The sequence below is a fragment of the Rhea americana genome, unplaced genomic scaffold, assembly GCF_003343005.1.
Source record: "Rhea americana isolate MKP2758 unplaced genomic scaffold, rheAme1 scaffold_177, whole genome shotgun sequence".
Classification (NCBI taxonomy): domain Eukaryota; kingdom Metazoa; phylum Chordata; class Aves; order Rheiformes; family Rheidae; genus Rhea; species Rhea americana.
This window is the reverse complement of record NW_028185894.1, coordinates 40,719-57,423: the sequence shown is the minus strand read 5'-3', so window position 1 is coordinate 57,423 and position 16,705 is coordinate 40,719. Positions and strand designations below refer to the sequence as shown.

Below are 16,705 nucleotides of genomic sequence, written 5' to 3'. Positions count from 1 at the left end.
TTAACTTTCTTTATCTGAGGCCATAAAATGCACTATGTTGTTGATTGGACTTAGCCATTTATAGATATGCTATATTTAATCAAACTACTAAGACCATCCTCAGGCAAAGTATTTGCATGATAATATATAATTAAACTTGGAAATGTGCATATGTTCAAAACATGTTGCTGTTTTCATCTCTTAAATTCCACATGGTACAGCCTAGTTTATGCCTTTCTTTCAGTGTTTGATGGTGTTTTTTTTCTTTTATTTATTTATTTTGTAACCAAAAGGTGGCAACCTGTCTGAAATGCTGCCACAGCTTGAATATGATAATGGTGATATGAGAGATACTGTACTCTTAGAAATGTCTTATTTTCTTCATTTTAAAGAAATTGATAGTGTCACTAGTGTTGAAATTGTCCCTGTTGTTTCCCAAGTCCGTTGACTGATTTCTTAACGATTAAGTTGCACACTGAGTGCATAAGTTACATATCTAAGTAAGCTAGTTCTCCTACAAAATAAGGAGAAGATAAGCTTGGAAAGCTTCAATATACTTCCTTTTTTTCCCCCACCCTGTTGATCAGTTAAAGATTCAGAGCAGGCTCTTCAGAAGTGTCCTAAGAGCTCAGTGGGCAATCTAGTTAGTAAAAGGATTTCTTACTGTCTTTTTTCACTCATTGAACAAAAAATACTTTTGTATGCCAACAAGGGATTTTCATACAAGTTATAGAGAACAGATTATGCTATAGAGAAATTCTAAAATTCTACTTAGAACTGAATATCTTGAGTTTTGATTCTTGGAGCTGTTGAACTGGCTGAGTCTGGCATTGATATAAATGTTTCTGTGGTAATGTAGTGCTCTTATTCTCCCTGTCCTGATTCTTTTTGTYTTATAACAAAAATACTGAACTTTTGTGTAGCCCTTATCCTTTGTCAGAACAGGCTGTATACAAGAGATGTTTCTTCTTAATGTAGCATCTTAAATCAAACCTGAAGATAGCAAAAGGAATTTCGTATTGTCTCTTTGGCACTTAAAGCAGGCTGCTTGCTGTTCCTCCTGCCTCCTTTTCTTGTGTCATCACAAGCTCAAACTTCAATCATTTCAGCTATGGCTATGTAAACTGTAGAGTCTTTGGAACCACAGGCAGAAAATTTGGATCTCAATTAGTTTTTCATTCTTCCTCTGACTTTTTCCAGAGTAATTGCAAAGAACTCCCATTTCTTTAAAGTGACACAGTTCTTGGATGCTCAGTCAAAAGCATGCATTTCATGGTAGAATGTGATGAGACCAAGAAATMATTCTGTCTACTTTAGTAGAGCTCATGTTCTTCAAGAATGTAATTTTCAGAATCTCAGAAATGGCTGAAATATAACTGTAGAGATACATGGCTAGCAGGATAAGTCTAACAGGTTATTCTGTTGGTTGCATCTAAAACACTTTTATGCTTATTTTCCTTAGAAGGGGAGGGAAGGATCTGTTTTTGTCCATTTGTCTCCTCTCTTCCACTTGCATTTTGACCCTTAGAATATTGGTTGACAGCTGAGTCAGGGAGATTTTGTCCTCACACATATTAATTTAAATATCTCACCTTGAAGCAGTACTTATTTGTTCTTGTAGCTAAAGAGCTTAAGCCTTAAATATGGACCATCACGGACCATCACAGACCATCACAGGTAGTGTGTACACGGAGGAGAGTGCTCAGGGAAGTCTTGAACCATGGGGAGTAGGAATATCCATTGTGGAAAACAACAAAATCTGAATTGTGGAAACCTTGATTTATGAGGGAATGGCACTGCTGGGACTAGTTTATTAAAAGAAATTCAAGCTACAGGTAAATCTGGCATTATTTTAGGATTGTTTTGAAAACAAACACAAGTCATACATGCAGAGGTAGTGACCAATTCATGTGCTGCATAAGTTGGTTAAAACTGGATTCTTCTAGTAAAGACACTACAAGGCCATATATTTAAAGACGGTTCTTTTGTGTTCTTCCTCAACTGTCTTTTTCCACCCCAAACCAAATAGCCATTGTTTTTATGCCACAAAGACGTGTAAGTATCAAGTTTTGGAACACTAAAAGTGTTTGAGGAAAGAAGCAGCCACATACTGTTAAGATCTTTAAAAAGGCTGTTGAACAACAAAATCCAGGCTGTAATGGAGCTTTTAATAGTATATTTGTATCTTCTTGAAGGTGACTACTTCCTGTTCTAGCTGTGGCCTGGTGAATCATTGACTTATACAGTTTTTAGTTAGGAAGGCAGCCAAATAAAGCAGCTTTTTTTTTTTTTTTTTTTTTTTTTTTTTTTTTTTGAAGGAGGGAACATAACACTGTTACTACAAAATGAAAATAGGGATTTATCGCAGAATAATTTCTGGAGAAAATGCTCTAGTTCTTCACTTGAATTGGAGCAGGCGCAATTATTTGTAAGAACAAGCAGCTAATGTCCATTGAGATTTAACCTCTGCTGTGAGTTGACCACACAATTTTAATCTTAAGTGAGTCCTAGTGAGTGACTTTAAGATATGGTGTGAAACAGAACAGATCAAAAAATAAATAGGTGATGGTGGTGCTGCTGCTTGTGCTCACAAGAAGAGCCTTTGGACTTTATTCCTCTTGGTCTAATTATAGCAAGTGGAAAAAATCCACTGCATAGTAAGATTCCTGAAATGTTACTCCAGTGCAAAACTGGTGGCTGTGTGATGACTTGGTCTGAGCTGTCGCCTCCTGTGCTGTGGTGTTGCTGCCTCTTCATTAAGCTTGTGCTAGAAGAGAAACTTAGTGCTGCAGGGGGCTATCCTGTCCCTGGGAGTGGAACAGGTTGCCATCATACACCTATAATGCCTCATAATTGGCACCTGGCCTGCTACAGGGAAGAACTTGGACTATCCTATCCTAAATACTGGAAGCATACTGTTATGTAAGGAAGCATAAACTTATAGTCACAAAGACTTGTATTACCACCTATTCTTTTTCTACTCTTCTGATACTTTTGTTCATCAAGATAAAATTACAGGTCTAGTATAAAGACAGTTGATGGCTGAAAATCTTTTTGCTCAACCTTTTACCATTCTCTGTTGCAGCTCTCAAGTTCCACTTATAAATACAGGAGTGAGGAATTCAAGAGACAGTTTTCTCATCTGCCAGATTCAGAGAGACTTGTAGTAGGTAAGATATAGTCACATTAAATTTCTGATAATTCCAAATTACGTGTTGAGTGTGGTGACTTTCATGTGTATGGTTTTGGGGGTTTTCCTGTTTTTAATTATTTTAATGGTCTCAGCTATGACTAGAATTTACCTTCTTACTCTTCAGTCTCCGAACAGACATCAGTGAAAGCCAAGTCTGGACTCTTCTCTTGTACTGCTTGTCTTGTTGCCCAATCATTTAGGGGGCTGAGAAGTGAAGGAGAGGATACAGAATCCTCCAGCTCAGCTGAGGAGGTCAAGTCTGTTAAGATAACAAGGTCTCTTCCTTCTGCTGCTTTTTAGTGGGTGACAAAACCCCTCATGACGGTGGTGGACATGACAACTACCAACTGTCAGACAGTCACAAGCTGCAAAGAAAAGCCACCCTTCAGGGGCTCAGTTTGGAGTGTACACTGAGCACATAAGCTCAGCATAACTTGTGTTGACAGAGTTCTGCTGTGTAAATATAAGAAGAGCATAGTTAAGTTAAGTTTGTGAGTACTGGATTTGTATTATGCTCTTTTCAGCATGGATAACCGTTTTGGTGCATCTTACAGTACAGTTGTTTCATCTTCATTTTATGTCCTGTGAGTTTAAAGAATTCTCCTTCTTACTTCAAAGAGGCAACTAGCTATGGCTGAATCAGTTGCCATAGGAGAAGTTGCAGGAGGAAGAAGAAATGATTCTTTAGCCGTAATGGCATAATGATTTGGTACTTATACACAAAGGTAGGTGATGTTGCTTCAATGGTCCTGTTAAATAGGTAGGTCATGCTTAGTGGGAGCTCTGCCTTGTTCCCTGGGGATAAGGTGTTCACACCAAAAGCATAAGCTTGATTAATGTGGCTTCTGAGATTGAATGTGAAATAGTAGGTGCTTGTAACTTTTAAAAGAATCTCTTCAGAAACAAATGTCAGTTATGTGGTATGAGGACATAAGACTCAGCACTTAAAAGGGATATTTAATAGCTTCCACTTATCTTGGGAGATCATTTGGAAAAAGCAAGCTAATCTTAATCTTATCTGGATGTCTAATGCTGCTGGTAGACAAGATGTATGTGATGGATTTCTCAATATAATATATTGAGGACAGATGCAAACCAGTTCTGCCCCACGCTCTAGGCAGTTGTGGTTACTGCCCAAGCTAGGAAGYTGTGCTAAGATGAAGTATGTTACTTGGTGCTGTGCCATACAAATGCTGCCAGTTTTAAATTGGCTTAAGACATGAGGAGAGCTTTTTTAACAGCCCGGAATGCCAGGTTAGTTTATCCATATGCTGAAGACAGGATGCCAGTGAGTCTGCAAGGATAGAAGTACAGTTCTGCTGGAAGAGGAGAGAGGTGGTGAGCTGAGCATGTGAGGTGGTGAGGGGAGCAAGTGATGGAGATATCAGACCCCGGTGTGAAACTTCTTGGCTCTGAAATGCTTCTTTGAGCTCTGACTCCATTTTCCTGTATTGCAAAATCCGAAGACAGGGGGAAGTGTCTAACCTTACCCTCTTTGCATACAGTAATGCACCTTATTCCCTTTTTATCACCTTCTTTGCAAGTAAATCTGGCTGCTCTGCCTAAGTGTTATGTAACAAATATACTGGCCAAGAGATGGGCATTATTTTTTATACAAAAGTGATGTTGTGACTCTTTTTAATCTCTGTCATTTTATGCAATGTTTAAGGCAAGTGTTGAGAGGCTGTCATATATGCTCACAGCACACCGAGTTCTCTCTAGGTTAATGTGAGAGAAATTGGAGCTTTCCCTCGCCTAGGAGCAGTTAAATCCCTGTATCCTTTTCTAGCCTCAGAAGGAAGCAGTTATTTTATCCTCTGAAATGCCTCCTGCATTTTAAAAATACTTGAATTCAGTGCAGAAGTAAAACAGAAGAGGATATTACTTCAAAGCTTCAGTTTCATGTTTCTTCTTTCATAGGATTGATTTAGAAAGCAAGAAAACAGTCTGTGAAGCAAAGTTTCAATGARCAGACTGCCTAGAACTTCATGAAAGATTTACTGATGGGTTAATCCCAACAATGTAGCATCTGCTCTGTCAGGAGCAAAGTCATTACTTTATGTAATTATTTTCTTACCTCATAAAAAGTATTCCTTTGGAAGGACCTTTGCATGCACCAAGGAAGAGCTGTTTCTTTGCTTGATGCAAAGAAACTTATCACAGGCTTTTCAATGCTGAAAGAAGCAATTGCTGCTATTTATCAATGGATTTGTAACTACTTCTGTTTTTAACTTAGCTATTAAAAAGAAAAGCAACAGTCTGCAGTGGTCTGCCACAGTAGCGAGCACTATATACAAAGATAGTGAAGTATAATTCCTTTGTTATGATAAAAGAAATAAATGATCTAGACTTCAAAAATGTTTAAAGGAGTGTCACTGACTTAAATTAACCCGAAGATGTTGTTTGCAAGCAGCATCTTAGGTTATCGGAACTGAAAACTTGGAAGGAGAAATGCTGTTCTCCCTTGATGTGCATGTGTGTGTTGCTGATGTTGCTCATCACTTGCCCTACCTTCCAAGGGAAATCCTTACGTTGTAGCTCTGCAAGAAAAGAGGATGATTGTTTTCTATTTTAGTATTGTTGCTTCTGGTAGAGATATTTGACTAGTAAGTGCAAGAGGAAAAAGGAGTAAAATAGACCGTAAATATTAGGCAATGATTTTAGGTCTGTGGCAGTGGGGGGAAACCTTCTAAATGCTGCAGTACAGTGCAAGCTTTTGAGATATTGCTTTCTTAAAATCCTTAACCTCATACTCCCTTCTTATTCTCCTTCCTGCTCTTAGCTGTTTTGTTCTGACTTTTCTTAACTTTTCACAATATAGGCTTATTGTTTATTGGTTTAGGTTTCTTTCAGCCTTTGCAATTCTACTTGCAGCTGCATCTTCAAGTGGTTGTATACATGCCGTTGCAAGAAACTTGGTTTCCACTTGAGTATGTGAGGTGAACTCCAAGAGAATTCTTAATCATATAAAATCATCTGCAGATGCAGATTTACTGTAAAATTAGGATCTTTGGGGACTTCTGTACCTCTTGCAACTCAGAAGAGGGCTGTGTTCAGCTTAGTGCGTACAAAATCAAMGTTCTGGCTCAGATAACAGATTTTTTGAAAAGAACAAACATGCCCCTTGATTTCAGTTTTAGATGCATTTGTTCATTTAGGATGTTCATGATACACTCTGGGTATTTTCTGTGTATAAGGTAATCTTCTTTTTACATTAAAAAAAAAAAAAGCTTCTAAATGGGGCCCATCTTAACATCGCAGTATGGCTAAGGGGAGCTTTGGCATTCACTTTTCTCATAGGCTCAGTTCAGTGCTGACAACTTCTGAAAAATCCTTTCATTTGAATCTCCATGCCCTTAAATTATGTAAGTTCTCTGTTCTTAAAAAGTGCAGCCAAGTCCTCTGCTCTTGTCTTAATTAGCAGGTATCTGATAATGGGTAATTGCATTCTAGATGGAATTGTTTCCTAATAGGAATGTTTCTGCCAGAGGCAATACCATAACAAAAATGGAGTCAAGTTCTGAAAATATCCCCTGCCTGAAGAATTGGATTGTTTCAAGCTGCCTTTTGTGTCTGTCTTAGATCTATCGCTAGCTAAGGCTGTTTAGTGGAAAATGATCACTTACTGTAGTGTATGAGCTGCTGTTATGCAGGAGTTGACAGTATAATCTAGTATACTATAAAATGTTGTTTAGGTATTGTTTTGTTTAGGCACTTTGAAGTTTGGCTTGTGAATACTTTTCATATGTACTCCTGAGCTTGCCTGATAAATCTCTGAATGTAGGCTAATGCATAGGAGTTGGGATGTGGAATACTGTCCTCCTGCGGATGCTTMCATTGGCTCTGGCATTAAGGTGTTTTCAGAACAGCTGTGTGGATGCAACCCAGTACAAGTGTGCCTTCAGACTCCTGAAGAATGAAGGAAATGCATATGTGTTTTTTGTCCATTTTTAACACTAACACCCTTATCTTGTTCTAAATTAATATGTTTGGGTCTACTGAGATGCAATAAGTGAGTAAACTTGTTCTTGCTCTCTATATGTAGATTATGCCTGTGCGCTCCAGAAGGATATCCTGCTGCAAGGACGCTTGTATCTCTCAGAAAACTGGCTCTGTTTCCACAGCAACATTTTCCGATGGGAAACCACAGTAAGACTACTAAATCTTCACTTGAATCCCATATCACCTTCCTCCTAGAATATCAGGCTTTAAGATTTGATTGAGGAGCTCTTATCCTGTCAATCTTATGCTGGTAACTGAGCTGAAAAGAGTGAGCCTCTACCCTTGAGTAGAAGTGCAGATCTGTTGCATCCTAAAACAAGAGTAGTCTTGGAGGCATCTGTGTGGTATAGCAAGCCTGTTCAGTTGTTCAGCATAGGAAGGAGTTTAGGAATTATGCTTTTTTTCCCACGTGCTATGCTAAAGTTGGTCTCTTACATTGCCGTGTAGCAATTTGCCCCTTAACTCTGTACTAGAAAACCTTTCTCTGTAAAGGGGCTTAACATGTGATGCCTTTCTGTAAAGCTGAGTGTGATGCATTACATAGTACTGTCCTACTGAAGAACTTCAGTGTTGAACCTTTGTTTAGTCTCCGATGTAAATATCGGCATCTAAGGATAGCTATCCTTAGATCCTGTAGAATCTAGATGATCTTTGACACAAGTTCTTGTACTGTGGCCTGTAGCCTTTGGTCCTCATGTTCTTTAGGCTGAAGAGCAACACAGCATTTAAGGTTGTGGAAATGCAGTAATAAGATGATTATCTATTGTGGTAGTACATGTTGCTCAAACAGCCATTCCTACATCTTCAAGGAAAGGGTGCTAAGCTGAACTGACCTGTCATGTTGCTGCCAATCAAGCCACACTCTTCTAAACAGAAACATTTCAATTACTAATTGAGGGGAGGAAGTGGTGAACGTACCCAAATAGGAAGGTTTTGCTGCAATGTCTGGACTACAGATAAACTTGCATAAAAGGGGACTGAATTGCAGACTTCTGTGGGCAATAACATAGATGATAGTCTGTGTTCTCATTGATAGTTTGTCTTATCTGTTCTTTGCTTGTCTAGTGTAACTGTAGGGGTTGGCATTCAGATCTGTGTAGCTTGTATGTGGTTGGGATTGTGCCCTCCATCCTTGTCATGCTCTAGGGAGTGGAAGGAAATAAATGGAAGAACTACTTGCTTTCCTAGTCCTACTATGAAAAAGAAATAACTCCCAAGTTATGTTAATGTGTATATAACTTGCTCCTACRTTTATGCACTTAAGATTAGCAGCTGGAGATAGCAGTTGCCCTTGTGAGTTCAGCTGTATTTTTATCCCAGTGGTTTGGATTAGTTTGAGGGGGTTTTTTTGCATGTCCTATGGCTGTACAGATTTTTCAGGCTTGGCAGTTACTTTTAATGTGTCTTATTAAATTTGTTCCTGCTTAGATTTCTATTGCCTTGAAGGATATCACTTTCATGACAAAGGAGAAGACTGCTCGGCTCATTCCAAATGCCATACAAATAGCAACGAAAGGAGAGAAGGTGAAAAAACAGTATTTAAATATTTTTCTTTAAAATGGTTATTTCCAGGGCAGAGCATTCATTAGTTTAATTTGTGTAAGTAACTGTTCCCATATCAAGTCTTTCAATGTGGTTAGGACTGGAGGAAAGACTTGGTGGTTTGGTCCCTCAGTTCAGCCACAGTATGTATCAGCCTCAGTTCAGCCACAGCTTCATTACAGAATCCTTTACTAGTGGTGCTTCAGAGGCCAGAAAGTAGGGGACTCTGTCCCACTGATTCTGGATTTGAGTCTGAAATCTTAATGTATGTGTGTGGAGTGTTTTTGTCTTCTGGGTGGGGATTTTATGTGTGTTCTCAGTGGTTTTCCTTTTAGAATGTGCTTTCTTGAATTTTTGTGATTTCAGTGGATTTAAAGTATTCCTGGAAAGAAGAATTGCTGGGGACAAAAGAACTATGATACTGTCTGTTTCAAATCATGGAGAAATCTACTCATAAAACACAACTTTAGTTGTTAGGAACTGTAGGGTTTTGGGGATGTATTTGGGGGAGGGGGAAAGAAAACATAGAAAGTTATGAAACAGAATGGTCTTATGGTCAGCTTATTTCGTGATGCCTCTGCTATCAACACCTTTATTCTTGCCTGGATAAAAGACAGTTTTCAGGGTGAATCTGCAGCTATTCCTTGTGAATCTATTCCTTCAGAATTGGCTGTTTCTTTGCATATTTTTTCTAAAATACTAACTTTTATCATCAAGGAAGATAAACCTCTTTTTCTCTGCTTAAATTCAGGGAGATTTTTAATATTGCAAATGATGCATCTTATGTTATCTTATTTTAATGATTAATTTTCTCATGTGAAAAGATTGATAAAAGGAATGTGGGGAAGAAGGATGGAGAAGGCTCTGACCTGTGAGAAATAGGCATGTGCATTTCTTCAATTTGTTCCACCTCTCACTTGGAAGTAGGAGGAGGATTTAAACTGGTCATTTAGGTGAAGAAGTCTCTCCTTATGCTAAAGTACGAACAATTGTAGTTTGGCCAAAAGAGCAAATGTGTCTATATGCATGGTGTATAGACACTGTATGGATACTGGGGATCTAGCTCTTGTAAACTTCAATTATGAAAAGTGATTAGTCATGCTTTTGGGTGTATGAGAAGTATGAACCCAGATTTGAGTGAGAAGAGCAAGCCATTGCTGACATAACCATAGGGTATTCAGAGTATGAGGAAATGTTCTGGCTTTCTTCAGCAAATTCCTGCATGTAAGCTTTGTCTTATTTTTTTTTCTGCAGTTTTTCTTCACATCATTCAGTGCAAGAGACAGAAGCTACCTCAGCATCTTCCGCTTATGGCAGAATGTATTGCTGGATAAGGTAAGTTTGCAAGTGCTGGTACCCATGGTCAGTTAAATAGCAAAAGGCTCTCTTTCTAGCACACACAGATGTAGCTTTGGAGGATGAGAGCATTTGCTATAGAAATAAGGTTTTCCTTTCTTGTACAGAGTTCTCTTCAGCTCCTTGTACTTGAAATCCCCCAAAAACTATTCATATCTTTCTCTTTTGTACTGCCATCTGAAATTTTGCTGTTGATGAAGCATTTAATCTTTGCAGATGACTGAGCAGGTTGCATACTTCTCTTAGCTACCAACTTAAGCATATATTACTAAATTGGCATACACTTGCTTTGTATTTCTTACGCTAATTTTTGACCAAATAGACAAAAGGCACCTTCTTGAGCAAGTTAGCTGACCCTTTGCCAACCCCCACACTACAACTCCTCTGACCTTGAATAAACATAAAGGCAGGTTCAACAATATGGAAGTGTATTTTGGCAACTTCTGCTAGTTAGCTTGATTTATATTGCAATTTGTGGCACTTAAGCTTATCTTCTTTCCAAAAACAATGATACAGTAATGCTTTGCAACAAAAGTAAATAATGTGATTTTTTTTCTTTGTAAACCAATTCCTTCCTGTTTATGGTTCTTGTTTTAATTTTTCAGCACAATTGCAACTGAACACTGAAATAATCCATATGTAAATCTGTGCTACAGTAGTCCCCAAAGACTTAAAGCTGTTGCAGTACTCTATATAGTTCCCGTACACATTTTTGGTTAGATGAATTTTAAGGCAGTCTACAGGCACTTTTTGTAAAAACAAAAGCTGAAAATTGAGGAAAGTGCCAATTAAGGCAAAATTAACATTAGTTTCCTTTGAAGCTCTTATCCCTCAAATCAAATATTGCTTAATTGTAATGTCATAACCATCTCTTCATAGTGACTTGTCATCTTTTGACTTGAATGTGTAACTGGCACTAACCTTGTCTTGCCAAAGTTGGGAATGGTAGTTATTTTGTTAGCTTGATGCAGTGTTGGGGAAGGAGGTGAATATATGAGCACTCGAATGTACAAACCTACCCATAGGCCTAGAACAGAGGCAACAAAATTCTGTGCTGTTCAGGATTAGCTTTTTCACTGCATTTCTACTCTTTGCAACTGAAAGGAGTGTCAAATTAGCAAATTTTTTTTTCCTTCAGAGCAGTAGCTAAGGGCTAGGAGAGAGGAGAGGGGGAATTATGGAGGAGAGAGAATTATGAAAGTGGAAGGCATGGACTGCATGTAAAATAAGTTCAATTAACCAGCAGGCTGAAGATATCAGTGGTCAGTTTAGTGCATCTGGGTAGCTTGRGAACTGTCTTTATTGCCTCTATCTAATCTTTCCATTAGTTTTCTTGCATATTTCCACACTTTTCAATGAGGAAGTGAGCCCCTTATGTGGATTCCTACTTGGGATTCTCTGATGTAAAATGGAGAATCAAATGCCTCCCGGCTCCTGCTTCCCTCCTTCCCCCTCATCCAGCACTGTATATCGTATGTTGGAAGCTACTTCCTGGAACAGGATTTCTATTAGGGTGAGCTTCTGCAATGTGGTAGTGAGTTGTGATTCTCTGTCAAACTGAATTCAAATCCCTCTCAGCCCACTTAATGATTCTTAGCTTGATCTAGTTCAGATTAATAGTTATAGAGGAGGACTGAGGATATAAGAGTAGAAACTGAAATTGCCAGAGCTGGGTCCCCTGGCTCCACTGCAATGACAGCTGTCCACTGAGCAGTTGCTGAACAGAAGCTGTTGATGCATCCAAGGAGTTTTGCTGCTTTTCTTTTTTCTTTTTTTTCTTTTTTTTTTTTTCCTTCCCTTGGTGGTGACAATACACATGTGAAGGGTACTTCATCCTTCTGGGGTTCTGTGTGACGCTTGAGATTMCTGAGGCCCAGTGGCTAAAGGGAACCCATCTGTACTTGGGGCTCATGGCAAAATACCAAATCATGCTCTGGAACCAGTTCCAAAAGGAGCTGATTTTAATGTTTCCTCTGCAAGTAGTTAAATATTTTAAAGTCTATAGATAACTAAGTTATTCTCTGGAGTACTTCTACCAATTCTAGAGATGACATTCAACTGCTAAATTATGAAATAGTCATTCTGGTCCCGTTAGAAGTAGAAATCTGAATGTATGAATGAAATCTGAATGTAACAGTGCTATCTTATGCCACCTGTGGTAAATAATCTCCAAATTCCTAGATTTGGATCTAGGAGCTTGGGACTGTTTGTACTTCAAGCTGACGTTTGTCCTGGTGTCATTTTCACTCACTGGCTCTGGCCTCTTCAACACTTCCTGGATGTAGATTCTGTGTTACCTGGTCTTGCCTCTGAAAAGTGGCCTACCTGCTTTAATGTTAAGCTTCCACCCCTATAAGCTTTCATCAAAGGCCCCTTCAAGTCTTTGGTAGGGTCAGCGTTTCCCTTTCCCAGATCTGTCTTGTTCTTCTGCTTTGAACTTAAAGTATTGTGTGTCCTGGACAGTTGAACAAATAGCCATCTGTAAGGTCAGCCTGTCTTTAAGAAGTGATTTGCTGTTTACCTTACACAGCATGTAGCTATTTGTTTCTCTTGCAACTCTGTGCCTCAGCTTACTTAGAGCCTCAGGAGTTATCTATGCCTCTCCAGCAAGTTTGTGTTACTGTTCTGGTAGTATTCCTCATCCCCTTACCTGAGCTGCAAGTCTCTTAGCTTCTTCAAATCCTACTCAGAGGGCAACATTCTGCATTTGATGCCCCTCACTTTTGGTTCTTCTGAGAATCTATGGGTACCTTCCTCTTAAGACAGTGCTCCCAAGTTTTTATTTGTTCCTATGGCAAAATGTGCCCAGGTGGAGTCTTCTAGGCTTTTACTTGCAATTGTTCTTAAATGCTCCTGTTCAAAAGGAAAGCATCATGGAAAATGAGGAGTCATTAACTTAGGTCTTGAAGAGACATGACACCAGCCCTGATTAAAAACAGATAGCTCCTTCAACATCCACTCAGGTTTTCAATAATACAGTAGTTCATCAACGAAAATCAACTAAAATTTGTGTTTTGCAACAGACTCTCCAARTTGGTAAAGCAACTTTACTAATGACTATTATGGAAAATAACAACAGTGACATTTATACTATTGCTTTATTTTCCTAAAGTCTACAGGTATCAAATATCCCCCCCAGTTTGAGGAGAAGGAGTAAATTAAAGTCTAATTAGGCAGGTCATTCAAATCCCAAACACAGAGTTCCTTATTTCTAGTGGAATGAGATCTTAATTTAATCAGTCTCAATTCTTGTGAGTTGTCTTCCTTAGAGCTGGATTTACGTTCTTGTTTTGTGCTTTGGTGGGTAGAGATTTGCACCTGTCCCCAGAGACACTGCAGCAGGTAAGTGTAGAGGTGAGAGGGGGCCAGAAATTCGGAAGAGCTGGCGTTGTTGAAGCGATTGTGCTAGAGCAGCAGCTCTGCTGTGCCTGCCTGCTTTTCTAGCAAGGGGATGAAAAGGGGACATTTCTTTGCATGTTTGTGTGCAACAAGGATTGTTTTAGAGATCAAAGAGGGCTCAGGGATTGATTCTGACCTTCCTGTTTGGGATGTTAGAGGAAAGTTTCCCCCACTGTTCTGTGAACAAGTTATCAGCCAATACCATATGTTAGAGGTGCCTGGGTGATGTTTTGTGGAGTAAACCTGTATGGAATATCTCATCCTTATTTCTACATCTGGCTTGAAGAGGTAAAAATCGGGAACTTTGCTAATGTCAATGGTATTCTGTGGTGTTACTTACTCTGTGCTACCACTTTGACTGGCATAAAACAAAAATACTGGTGTCTTCACTCCTAGTGAAAAAGACAAGAACATGTCCCAGCTGCTTCCTGTAATCCTAGCATACAGAGAACTGAGGGGAAAAAATGCAGCATATACTGTCACTTGGGTGGGCAAAGTAATTCATGTTTAGTGTTAGCTCTTCAGACTTCAGAACTTCTCAAACCAATCTCTGCTCAGAAAGAGAAATCGGACCAAGAAATATTGTAAGCTTCTCTGCCTCCAGAGCTCATTTTCTGTGGTGCAGTGGRGCTAGTCTGGCTTGATGTTGGACTGCGACCTTTAACAACTTATCTAGGTGAGCTAGGAATAATTAAGCACTGTTTCCCKTCTACAGAGCACAAGAATCTTATTTCTAGATTTCTAGGCACTTGGTAACATTGGCTTTGTAATGCTGTATACAGCTTTAGGTCCTAAAAAATCGTAGCTTAAAATTCCTCTGCTTTCCTCAAACTGCTGAGCTCCTCGCACAAGGGCGATCTCATTAGCCACCAAATTGGTGCAAAACATACTAGGGAATTTAACTGATGGCCTTGGCCATCTGAGAGTTTATTTTCTTAGGGCCTGAAATAAAGGGGCTATCGGTGGCAGTGGTTTTGTTACAGTAGTTTAATTTCTAGTTGAAAGGTGGACTATCGAAAGGTATACCTCAGCTGTATTTGGAAACGCTGTAATGTAAAAACCTCTTTTTTGCCATTTCACGAGAACGGGCGGCGCGGGCCCCACGCATGTCGGGCGGCGCCGGGAGCCGCCCGCGGGCCCGGCCCACCCCGCCGAGCTGCCGGGGGCGTTGCCGCACGGCAGGAAGCGGGAGCGTGGGGCTGTGCGTGGCCGCCACACGGCTCAAATGCTGGCGGCCGGCTAGGTGAGCATTTAGATTCGTGCTTGCGGATTATCCTTTGCTTGTTTGTTTGCCTGAAATTGCAGGTAGGGTGACGCTCTGCAGGTGGAGCGAGGAGGAGGGTAGGATCACTGAAAAGGCTGTTAAATAATGCATGGGTGTTTAGTGTGATCACTTCATGCAAATAGTAAGCAGTACTTGTGTTGCTGGTTCATTAGCAAAGTTCGGTTCCCTTTATCAATATGGATTGTGGCTGAGGCACATTTTCCAGTGCAGCATGTTTCTTTAAAGATTGCTAGTATTGCTCTCCGAGCTCTGCTGAATCCCATTCTTTGAGCCCTTGACAGCTCAGAGAAGTGGACTTTGAAACCAGTTGCTTACTTTGCAGATATGACTTTGTCATACTTTCACTTTAACTTTCCTGGTGATCTGAGAGAACGTAAGTGTATCGCAGTACCTGGGGAAATTTGCGGAGTGGCGCAGAGGGAGTGTAGTAGAAGGAAAGAGTTGCTGGCTGTGAGTCAGGTTAGTGCTGTTACTGAACTAAGGCAGCCCTCTTGGGTAGGGGAAAGTCTGGCACTTCTCCAAATTCAGTACCTCCCATCCCACCTCAGCAAGAGGGACAGGGACTGTCCCTAGGCGCTACTGTCTCTAGTGACTCAAGTGCTAGTCTGTCACCACCTGTGAGTGCTTTAAACGTCATGAGGAAACGGAGGCATTAAGCAGTTTGCCCAAGATCGAAGAGGGAGTCCCTGCTGGCTGCTGGTCTTGTCCTTTGTCGTATTCCATAGAGTTCAAGAGGGAGCTATTTTGAAGATAACTGTGAAAATGTTGGTGATGAATTAAGTAGTTAGTGGTAGTTAGTGTACTGTTTTCTTTTCTTGATTTTTTTTTTTTTTTGTTTTGTCTGTGGTGGATTGAGCATGGGGGTAGACAGGAGTCCAGTTCCCCAAAATGCTGTCATCCAATCTTGAAATGTGATAGCCAAATGCTTTTAGTCCTTGTTAGAAATGAGGTTAAAGACTGGCATAACTTAACTTACTATTTTAGCTGCTCTGCCTTACTGTCCCGTTCTGTGGTTCTTGACTAGCTTGCTTTCTTTCAGAGACTGACCAAGCAGGAATTCTGGCAGCTGGTACACCAGAGCTATGGCTCTGAGCTGGGCCTGAATACTGAGGAGATGGAGAGCTTTCACTCGTCATCTGAGGACAACGGGCAGTCTCGGTAAGAGGAGGTTGTAGAGCTTATGGATATGCTTATGGAGAAGTAATGTCCTTTTTCTTAGAGATTCTTTTTCCGAAGTGCTACTGTAGCCTTATGAGAAAGGTCAAACCTATAACAGAAGGGTGCAAAGAATACTGAACATGCATAAAAACTTAATTGTGTTTATTGTCTCAAGTATTAGGTGCACAACTGAGGCTCCTTAGGGAAGGGAGGTGGGAAGAACTTGCTTTCCCTCGGTCTGCTTGTGGGAAAAGCAGGCTATCTTAAATATCAGCCTTTTCTCATGATAATACCTAGCCAGGATCTGTATGCCAGCCAACAGTGTGGAAGGGTGGTATGGAATGGGGCTCTATATGATGCTTCCTCTCCTCCTCTCTTCCATGGAAACTGCAGCTCTTTGCTTTGTTTTCCTAAAGCTGATTTGGTTGTTTTAGCTCATTTTTTATATTGTGCTCAGTTTGATTTTAAACGTTAGAGGAATCTAATTGTATGTGGATGTAAAGTTTCCTTGGCTTCTTGGAACAAACATTAACTTGTGAAATTTCAGTTTTATTTTAATAGTGAGGCTTTAATTTTGCATATGTGTTCAGCTTTCTAGAGCTACTAATTTACGATGTAGCTTATCTCTCTCTCTCTGTCTTTTTTTTTTTTTTTAAACTCTAGTGTTACCTGAGTGTATGTTAGGAAAAAATCCTCCAAGCTTACTGCAAGCTTCAAAAGATGTTATAGAAAATGCCTAGGAAATGTTTACTAGAAAAATATACTACTGTGCAACTCTGTAAGAGATGCAG

General features: G+C 39.8%; 1 protein-coding gene across 3 annotated transcripts in view; it reads left to right on the top strand.

Moving 5' to 3' along the window:
- Window positions 1-16,705, top strand: part of GRAMD1C (GRAM domain containing 1C) — a 43,064-nt gene that overhangs the window by 5,334 nt on the left and 21,025 nt on the right. For all 3 annotated transcript variants that reach the window (XM_085301425.1, XM_085301424.1, XM_085301426.1), the window contains exons 2-6: window positions 3,065-3,149; window positions 7,218-7,321; window positions 8,603-8,698; window positions 9,971-10,051; window positions 15,796-15,914. In XM_085301425.1, coding sequence (XP_085157551.1) covers window positions 3,065-3,149; window positions 7,218-7,321; window positions 8,603-8,698; window positions 9,971-10,051; window positions 15,796-15,914 — 485 coding nt within the window. The remainder of the gene's footprint in view (window positions 1-3,064; window positions 3,150-7,217; window positions 7,322-8,602; window positions 8,699-9,970; window positions 10,052-15,795; window positions 15,915-16,705) is intronic.